Source organism: Teleopsis dalmanni, chromosome 2, assembly GCF_002237135.1.
Source record: "Teleopsis dalmanni isolate 2A chromosome 2, ASM223713v2, whole genome shotgun sequence".
In the NCBI taxonomy this organism is placed as follows: domain Eukaryota; kingdom Metazoa; phylum Arthropoda; class Insecta; order Diptera; family Diopsidae; genus Teleopsis; species Teleopsis dalmanni.
In genome coordinates this window covers 216,737,077-216,747,767 of record NC_051847.1, presented here as the reverse complement: position 1 = coordinate 216,747,767, position 10,691 = coordinate 216,737,077, and the positions used below count along the sequence as shown (strand labels likewise).

The following is a 10,691-nucleotide window of genomic DNA, read 5'->3' as shown; positions in this document are numbered from 1 at the left end:
CGCTTCTGAAAATATTGTTCCTTTTTGCACCATTCACTCCAAATTGTACATAGAGCCTGCAACGCTCTTTGGAATCCCATGCTGTTGGGTGCTATATGCCTAAATTGGTTCCAGATATAATTTCGTCGGTATGTTCAGTGTCATACTGTAAATATTGTGCTACTATAAATATCGTTATAAAATAAAGACTATTAGGGCCTATAAAATTTCAGTGTAAGCTTATAAAATATATATCTAATGTAATCGCCAAACTTTTTATAATTCTTATATTATATGAAAATCAATTACACACGAATTAATTATTTCAGTTTCGCTACAGCGCCTTTCACTCAACAATATTCATAATTTATTCAAATTTCTAATACTACTGCAATTCTCATAACTATGTATTAAGCTGTGTAGAGTTGAATAACCTTTAAATGATTTTTCAAATATAAAGTAAATAGAAAGTCTGTACTTTAGGAAATACAAACAGTTGTCGAAATTGAGAGATAATTTTATTTTCGGAAATTAAAAGAATGCTTACAATGCTAAAGCTTTTTAAAAAAGTATTGAATGTTTGCACGATTTTCTATGTTCCTACAATTATCATTATAACAAATCATATTAAAATAATTTTAATGAAATAGAAAATATTTTTTATTTTATTTTATTTGTGAGTTAACAATTATATTAATTTTAAAGTTAACTAAGAATAAGACACTGGTAGTTCCTTTGCCTAGTAGAAATAGGAAATAATTCCAGCTAATGCTACGATTAGGTATTTTTGCTAATGAAAACTTAGAACACTTCCTTCGTACGCTCAGGAAAACGGGCATGAACGAGTTACTTAAATTTTGTGTGCTTCTGATAAATAAATACCGATTCTTATGAATATGTAAAATTTATAAATATTTACTTAAGCATTTGAAATACATTCATCAAATAAGTATGACTTTCAAAAAAAATTTTTCATAACTTTAGAATCTTTAAAAATGCTGCGCCCATTATTTTTGAAACTTGCAAGTATTCAAGTCTATTTACCAAAGCCTGTACTAGAAATCTCTCTAGTACAAAAAAAAAACTTAATTTAAATATGTCGAACTTAATAAAGCATAGCACCACTGTAACTATTATACGACTACAGATATATAATTTATTTTGTCTTAATATGGGATACTATTTACACTAGATGGTTCGAAGTATTCCTCTAGTGAACACCTTTAGGTTCTAATTATAAATACATTTTTATGTTATAAAATTATTACATAAAATTAAAAATATATATTTTATGTCATCAGCACAAATAAAAAATAAAATATTAAACATATGTAAAGGTACCACATAAATCTTTATATTTATATACAATTAATATTTACATTCAAATTTTTTTAATGTATAAAGTGTAATAAACAAATCATATAAAAATATTAAAAAAAGGAACACAGCTAATTGGATCCATATGTCATAATATAAAGAATATAGCTGACCTTAGTATAATTACACTACTTAAACTTTAAAACGTTTAAGGTTGTTATTTTAAATTATTACAATTATTATTATTATTATTATTGATTTAATTCAATAATAGAGTTTTTCGCTTTTACACGGCCAATGTAGCGATTATAAGGTGAACCAAATATATAATAGTTCTTGTGATGCAATACATGTGAAATGGCACCAATCGACTGATCAAAGCCATGCAAAGCGTCGACGATGTTTCCCTCCCAATCAACACGCACAACAGTCGTACGTTTTGGTGCCAACATCAGAATACTCTCACCATTGCCAATAAAATGTATCGCTTTCTTGGATATACTATTTGGCAAGAAGCTGTTAATGAAACGGAAAGGTACCTCCAAAAAGCTCAGTAAGCGTATCAGCAACATGCGTACTTTAGGATAATTTGAAAATAGCGCAAAACCAGAAGGATGCTCTTTATCAACAGCCATTACCAAAGGCACCCAAATGCCAGTTTCATCGGGTGTTATATTATCTGGATGACCAGGTAAACCTTCTACGAAAACTTCACTTTGTCCGGCATTAGTACCCTTCAAATGATATTTTATTAAGCGCATCGCACCAGTTTCGACAACTACCAAGAAATCTTCATTAGGACTTAGAACAACACCATTAGCGAAAAATATTTCATCAAGTAAGATTTGACTCTCATTAGTGGCGCGTTCGTACTTGAACAAACTACAAAAATAAAAACAAACTGTTATTATACCATGAAATTTTTTTAAATGAAATCTATTTACCGTCCTGATGGATTAACCACTGATGCAAATACTAAATCTTGAAAACCATAATCAGATGAAGAATCAGTCCAATAAATGACTCCCTTCTTATCTACAGCTACGCCATTGAATACTCTAGCTTTGCGTATTATAGTTTTGCCTGGTAAAGGTTGTTTAGCTGAGACAAGCAATGTTTTCTTATACGTATCCAAATCAACTGACCACAAGCCATAGTATGCATCTGCGACAATTATATTATTGCCTTGTGTATCGAATGCCAAGCCTAGCGGACGTCCGCATATAGGTTCATCATAGGTATGTACTATATTGAATAGTTTTTATTAACACTTCTTATATAATAAAAATATTTATAACAATACTAAACTTACCACATGGTGCACCGATTTTGAAAATTGGCGTTACTTTGTCACCAACAATTTTAACCACTTCGCCACCATTCACACCGGCGTAGATAACATCATTGCGTGCAATTAAACACTCTGGTCCATATATACGTCCTTCCAGTAAATGCTGCGTACCATCAAGGTAATTATTGGGCTTAAGTCCTCCAATCAATTCACGCGTGGGCGGCACACTACATAAAATATTGATGGATAATTATAAAGTTTTATATATTTTCATAACTGTGAACTAACTCAAATTCTTTAAAGGGAAACGTGGTCGGTGAAGGTATCGTGAAAAAAGCAACAAATAATGCCAAAGCATATATTGAAAATCTTGATTGAGCCATTTTATCGTTTTAGTAATACAATTTATTTTATTTATTTCTTTCTTGCTCCGTGAACAACTCAACACAACAACCTCAACGCACAACGTTTGTTTACGCTATAACCGAATTATCTTCCAGCACAGCTGTTTTAAGCAATGAAGGGAGGAAAGCAAAGCCGGCAAAATTGATCGGTTCGCTGATTAAACATACTGCATGAGAATTCGGTTTTCAGGTTGTTGATTCACGTGGATTTGTTTAGATAAATAAAAATTTAAATAGGCAACGAGGAATGTTCCTATTAAATGCACTGATAACGCTTGTCTGCTGATAATGGATTGATTATTATTATGTATTAATGCTTTTATAAATAACTTCTGATAAAAACCTGATATTTTACTATTCGTTATGATGTAGCAATAAATAAATTCTTCCGTTTTATGTTGAATACATATGTATTTTTTTTATTAGAATTATCTAGAATGTTATTTCGCTTCCGAAATAAAAAATATGTCGATTTTGTGTGATAGGAGTATTTATTTTTGAAGTAAGATATAGTAATGATATAGTAATGCATCTCACATTTAATTTTAAAAATAAGGTATAATAGTGATCTAAGTCTCCAGTGAAGAGTAGCACCGCAGATTCTTTATGCTACATGCTATCATGACTGAAACCAGAAAGTGGGACAGTTCCCTAGCATAGAAATCCTGATCTCCTGAATCCCGTGTACATTATGAAATACTGCTTCTATCACACTAAATCATGCAATTCACTCTAAACGAAGAAAACACATATAGTTTTTATAATGATTTCCAGAATATCCGTCTTTTAAGAGTTGCTAATATTATATGGCTACAAAGCGTCCTTCTTTTGTCTAAGATTAAAGACGAATAATGAGACAGTAAGTGACTAGCAGTTTTATTCTTCTGCATGTGTAGAGAAAATTTTGTCACTGCAAATAATAAGTTTTTTCCGAGGGAATCACATTAAGAAATAGATGTCTGCAAGTTCAAGTGTTGATTAGTTGTATCAACACTATCACTCGGGTTGATAGTGCTAAACTAAATAACAAGTTAAGAGGTTTATATTTTTAATACCTTATATTCTTTTTATTAAATTTTAGAGTGTAATGGTGGATTCGGTCACATATTAATAAATACACGAATTATTATATTTATCCCTTAAATTTTATTACATTAATACAGGTACTGGCAAAGTTGACAAAAAGTAAACTAATTTAATTACATTGTTAAGCTTCTTGACTATAAATACCTAAGTCAAATCTATTTTACGTATTCTACTTGACAGTCAGGCCCTAGACAATTTTACTCAAAAGGAAACTCTCACGATAAGCAATTCTGCTAAAACTTCATTTATGTCAAGTCTATAACTATTCATATCGATGATATATAATATAGGAATAGGTTACGACCCTAAACTGGTTATGTTAAAAAGAATATTGTTTGGTTGATAAAGGCAATCTTTTGAATTCACCTTTGTAGAATTAGTATTGGAATAAATATAAAAATTTTACCTCTAACATCCTTAGTGAAGCAATTAATTGCTCAAATTTTCCAAAACTGTTAACTATATATATCGGAGTTTGGTGGCTCTCTAGTATAACTAAAACAAGTATTAGTTTAATTGATTTTATTGCACAAGAAAGTGAATACAATAAGACTGCGCACTATTACCACCGTTATGTCTATTGTATCCTATATAAAGTTCATTAATATCTGATTTTTTAAAGAAAATAGAAAATGGATCAGTTTCTGTTAGATTAGATTCTATTAAGTCAGTTTCTGTTAGATTTCCAATTAACGACCCCAAAATACAGCTGAACATTTAAAAATGAAATGCTTTCGTGTCTCTTCGCCTTCACAGCAGTATATGTATTCTTCTGATTAAAAATATCCTACGGTAGTTCCGCATAGCATTTTGAATTTACGTCTGATGGATCGTAGCGCAATCTCTTCGCCCTTCTTATTGAAAAAAATGCATTTCCTTTGCTCTATTATTCAAATACTTTTTTCCAAAATTGATTTAACAGTTAAAATTCTTTTAAAAAAGTGTTGTCATGGCTTGATGGATGAATCGCTCAATACTATTGTTATCAGAAGTATAGTTAAAACAATAACAATAATCAGCCCCCATTGGTATGATATCATTTTAATTTATTAAATAAACAACAGTAGTAATTTAACTTGAAAAAAAAATTAGCTACGTCATCATTGGGATTAAAAATCGTAGCAATTACTGAAAATTTTATCATTTTGACATAGTTTATAATAAATAAATTTCTATAAAAATTCACACATTCTCCATAATGTTATAGAAACCGGACAGACCTTAGAGAGCACTACTAATTTGATCAATTAAATTAATAGTGATATATATTTTTATAACGAAAAAATGGCTATACATCAGATGGTGAAGTATTTTCTAAAGGCCTCCTGTTTTGTGGCTAGCATAATCTTTCTTGCAGCTGTACCAGGTCTTCCACCACATACAACATTTCCAACCGCAGAGTTCAAGTAAGTATCAAGTATTCTTAAAATTGTTTTTAACAATAATTCAATTTTATTAGTGTAACTCTTCCACGTGAACTTGAGGGTCCTTTAGCTATAAATAAACTACTCGATTATGCAGACCACATACTAAAAAATGAAATTAATGGTCCCGAAACTATAATCGGTCGCGGTGATACAGTGTATATGGGTCTTAATGGTGGCAATGTAGCAATATTTAAGAAAGGATTAGTGATGCCCATTTTTCAAATTGGAAAGCCATGCAGTGAGTTAATTATTTTATTATATGCAATTATATAAAAAAATGACCTATTACAATTAAAGATACTAAGAATTGAAATTCTCTATGCTTCCTGCCTATATATGTACATCTTTATGCGCAAGTTTTGATTTAATATAAAATTATTAATCGATTTTTAGAAAGACGCAGTTTTGACGAGGCCGTGTGCGGTCGTCCGCTTGGGTTGGCATTTGATACGAAGGGTAATAATATAATTGTGGCTGATGCATATTATGGAATTTGGAGAGTAGATCTTAAAAAATATAGAAAAACGTTGTTAGTATCGCCAAAGCAAATTTTGCCAGGAAAGTTTATTAACCGCAAAGCAAAAATATTCAACGGTGTAGCAGTTGACTCGAAAGGCGATATCTATTGGACTGACTCTTCATCAGATTTTACATTCGAAGATTCAGTACTTGCAGGCTTAACAAATCCATCAGGACGGTGAGTTTTGTCTATTACCTGTGCTATTTTTACATGTCAATATATCCAATATACTTTCATAGACTTTTTAAATATGATCGTTCAAAAAATATCAGCACCGTTTTGCTCGATGAACTTTTCTTTGCAAATGGTGTTGCTATAAGTCCTCAAGAAGATTTCGTCGTTGTTGCTGAAACTGGTGGTATGCGTTTAATGAAATATTATGTAGATGGTATTCGAACTGGTGAAAGTGAAATATTTATTGATGGTCTCCCTGGTCATCCCGATAATTTGACACCTGATGAAAATGGTATATGGGTGCCATTAGTAAGTTCAGCGGATAAAAATAATCCATCAGGATTTGCTGCACTTTCACAGTCTCCACAAAAACGCGAATTTATAATAAGACTATTGACAATCTTTGAAATGCCATTTAAATTCGTGGAACATATAATACCGAATCCTTTTTGTAAATATTTCATTCATTTCATCGGTCACAGCAAGATGTTTTCTGCTCTGTTACCAAAACGTACGACAATCATTCGATTGGATTGGAATGGAAATATTGTCGGTGCCATGCATGGATTTGATGGTTCGGCCAGTATGGTCTCACATGTTTATGAGAGTGGAAAGGAGCTTTTACTCGGTTCGCCAGTTAATCGTTATGTAACACGGGTTTTTTTGAAGGTTAAATAAAATTCATAAATCTTTAAAAATGTCATCATTTTAATATTGATAAATTGGATACATATATATAGAAATTATACATTTAATTATATCTCAACATTTAGTCCTTGTTAATAATTATGTTCAATAAAATGTTTTAGATAATTTAAAAATATTTTTTAAGAACAGTATTTAAATACATTATAAAATATATTATAATATAAATTACATTCATAATTTAATTTAATATATAATAAATAATTTAATAGGACACGTTTTTCCAAGGGTCTTTCATTGAACGATAGTGAAACTAACTCCTCCACTCGCTCTTTAAACACAAGTTCAAGTGTATTAAGCTCTGGGGATGTGATGCATCAACATAGAAATATTGGGAATTTTATAATTCAAATTTGTATAATAATTATTGATTTTAAAAATAAAAATAAAGCGCTACTTTTTTAGCCAAACTCCATGTATTCATTTATTTTATTTATATTTTTTACTGCACCGTATCACATATTAAAATCGAATTGCCTATGACATTTTACGTTCCACTTTTATTTTGTACATACATTCCACATTGAACCAGAATCTGAATCAGTTCAATTGCTGGTACACCCGATTATTATTGTTTTGCACTTAAATTGAGCAGATCACTGTTTGCTGAAACGTAGCTATTGACTCATTTATTTTATTTTTTAATTTATAATGCTTTATCTCTTAAAAAATACTCCGTACAAGAGAATTTACACATCACATACAGACATTTTTCCCAAGCAATTGCGTGTGGAATCTATTCAAAATGCAACTCTGGGGAACTGTTTTGAATCACCAACATAACTTCAACACATTACAACATTCGTAAACAGCTGTTACTACATTTACTACGGACATTAATCTCTATTATCAAAATATAAATGTTTTAGGAATTTGTATTTAATTTAAAATTAAAAACCAAACGTGGTATAAATTTAATACGCTATGTCTCAAACTATAAAAAGTGAATTTGGTAAATAATTGAATATTTTAATTTAATATACACATGCCATATTATACATTTTACTTAGGATTTCGTAATCAGGACGATTTTGTTATGGACTATGACCATATGACAGTGAAAACAAAAGAAAGTAATAAGACTTCATCACGTTGTAGTAGTGCTGGTAGCACGCATACACCAAACTCATCCGCACACAATTCAGGTAAATTATTTTTAAAGTAATAAATATTAAAAGTATATTGAATTTATTGTTGTCTAATGCACAGATGATGATGACAGTGGCAATGGTAATGTAAATTCAATTGCGACAACTACTTCATCCAATTATAAAGAACGTCGTAGAGAAGCACATACACAAGCTGAGCAGAAGCGACGTGATGCTATTAAAAAAGGTTACGACAGTTTGCAAGAATTGGTGCCAATGTGTCAAGTAATAAACATAAAAAATTGTGTTTACTTAGTTTAAATTGTTTTATAATTCAGCAAAATGATTCAGCTTCGGGCTACAAACCAAGCAAGGCTATAATATTACAAAAATCAATTGATTATATCGGCTACTTAAATCAGCAGATTAAGAAACAAGAAGACGAAATTGGTGTGCTGCAAAAAGAAGTGACTGCTTCGCGTATCATACAAACCAGTTACGAGCATATGCTACAACATCAGCAAGCAAATCCAGGGCCAGAAGAAGCACGTCTAACCGATGAAGCTAAGTTTCAAGTGGTAAGTAAGAAAACTCAAACGATGAGTCACGCATGAATAAACGTATATATATGTATATATTTGTACAAAGAAAATCATCATATTCAACTATAAAAGAAAATTTTTTGTTTACTTGTTGAGCATTCAGCAAATTGCTATTTGATACAATTTTTATATTTTTTATTTCATTTGTATTTTAAAGCTTTGTAAGCAATTTTTAATAAGCACGTTTTGTTTTAGTTTCAAGCTATAATGGATGAAATGTTCGACACGTTTCAGCACATACCGATGGACAACTTTAAACAACTCACCTCCGGTATTATTCCTTGGTTAGAGGAGCATTGCAAACCGCATATTTTGCGTAATATATTAAATCAAACTCTGCAGCAAATGGCAGAGGCAGCCAAACAGCAAACTCAAAGTATGGATCAAAATGATTCGAATGCTTACAGATAACTTAGCACTTATTTCTTCAATTTTTTTTTCTGTTTGTATTATTTCATAACGTTATCAAGTTAGTTTAAGGTTTTCGGTACATATTTTATATATAAATACAGCGGAAGTTCTGTTAAACGGACAACAATCTTAACCATGCAATATTGTTCGTCCTCAGTTTTAATTTCTCATACAAACTACATTATTTTAAACGAATAGTTCTCTTCACAAAACAGAATTTCTTGGTCCCACTGGTGTCTGGTTAACAGAGCTTTCACTGTAGACGGTTCTTTTTGTTAAATATTCCGATAAAAGTATATTTTATTATTAGCAAATGTAAATATGTCGTAAGTTTCAATAGTTTTCTGTATTGATATTGTTTTGAACGAATTGTGTTTAATACTTGAGCTGTTTTTTTTTCTTAATATGTGTAATATAACTAAATAAAATTACCCTATATATAACAATCTGTTTTTAATAAAATAAATAAAAACGTATTGCATAAAAAATATATTCAATTAGCTTCGGCGGCTTACACAAAGCGAGTTTGCAACAATCCATATATTAAACTTAATAATTTTTTAATTGTTTAATTTTCTTATAACTATAAAAATCTTATTTTACACAAAAACCCATTCATTTTCAATAACTATTGCATTAGTTTCTTTTTAATAAAAGAGTGTAATTAATAAGTAAGCAAACATTTATTTTATTATTTTTTTTATGCAATATCAGTGTCCTTAATACAAATTTCTTATGAAAACATCTCTCTATTAACGCCAAGACATCTCAAATCTTAATGGTCATAAAAAGCGCATTGCACTTAAACGGTAAGTATGATTAAACCTAGTTTGGGTCAAGTAAATAAATGCAAACTTCATGGTGAGTAGAGCTACGAATGGGGTACACATTGAGAATAACCGTGTGCGCATGAAACAAGTAACTGGACATCATATAGATTGGACAGTTTTGATGCACGTGAGTGGCGTTTTTTATGCCTAAAGATTTTATGTATAATCTTTTTGAGAGCAGCCACTTTTTTGGATTACAGTTGTGAAAGTCTTACACGATATGCGATCTTACTGAAGAAGTTCTCTGTTGCGGTAGGTGTCAATGTATTCTTGTTAAGTAGGATTCAACGTATGCAACCTGGAAGTAGGCCTCTACTCATTGCGGAACCATCTGTCCCTCTGGATATCCATTTGTGTGGCACGATTGAAGAAATTATTTTGACAGCAGCCGGTTATATTACTTAACAAGCAGCATTGTGTTTATTAGATCGTATATTTTTATTTAGACTACAATTTTTACTATGATTGAAATATTTACTATATAACTTAGAAATGTATTACTAAAAATTTGACTAGGTGATATTTTAATGAATATTTATCATTATTAAATTATCTACGAGTTACTATGATTACTAGCAATTATTTAGTCAGGGCGCTACTGTGGCTTAACTACGAAATTTAATCCTTCACAATAATATATATTTACTTTTGATTACATCGCAGCATACACACAAAATGTGAGCACAAATACATTTGAACACAAAAAATTAAATTAAATTATTTAAATTAATTATTATTTATAAATTATTAAATAATTACCAAATAAATAGTTAAACTAATATCAAATTAATTACAATTACTCAAGTAATTACCAAATAAATACTTAAACCAATATCAAATTAATTACATTTACTTAA

General features: G+C 30.3%; 3 protein-coding genes across 3 annotated transcripts; 2 read left to right on the top strand and 1 right to left on the bottom strand.

The window, feature by feature from the left end:
* Positions 1-1,319: 1,319 nt before the first annotated feature.
* LOC119680343 (adipocyte plasma membrane-associated protein-like) lies at positions 1,320-3,062 on the bottom strand. Its single transcript, XM_038093110.1, has 4 exons — positions 2,876-3,062; positions 2,609-2,814; positions 2,241-2,541; positions 1,320-2,178 (listed from the first exon to the last, which is right to left on the bottom strand). Exons 1-4 carry the CDS (start codon positions 2,968-2,970, stop codon positions 1,548-1,550), a joined length of 1,233 nt encoding a protein of 410 aa, XP_037949038.1. The 5' UTR covers positions 2,971-3,062; the 3' UTR covers positions 1,320-1,547.
* Positions 3,063-5,282: 2,220 nt separating this feature from the next.
* On the top strand, positions 5,283-6,876 carry LOC119676735 (adipocyte plasma membrane-associated protein-like). Its single transcript, XM_038087990.1, has 4 exons — positions 5,283-5,483; positions 5,537-5,742; positions 5,898-6,201; positions 6,264-6,876. The coding sequence occupies exons 1-4, from the start codon at positions 5,362-5,364 to the stop codon at positions 6,874-6,876; spliced, it is 1,245 nt and encodes a 414-aa protein (XP_037943918.1). The 5' UTR covers positions 5,283-5,361.
* A 747-nt stretch (positions 6,877-7,623) lies between these two features.
* LOC119684655 (max-like protein X) lies at positions 7,624-9,441 on the top strand (the record flags this gene model as incomplete). Its single annotated transcript, XM_038098735.1, is given in 5 exon segments — positions 7,624-7,855; positions 7,914-8,048; positions 8,113-8,276; positions 8,330-8,569; positions 8,789-9,441. Coding segments are annotated over 5 exon segments (783 nt in total). The 3' UTR covers positions 9,005-9,441.
* Between the last annotated feature and the right edge of the window lie 1,250 nt (positions 9,442-10,691).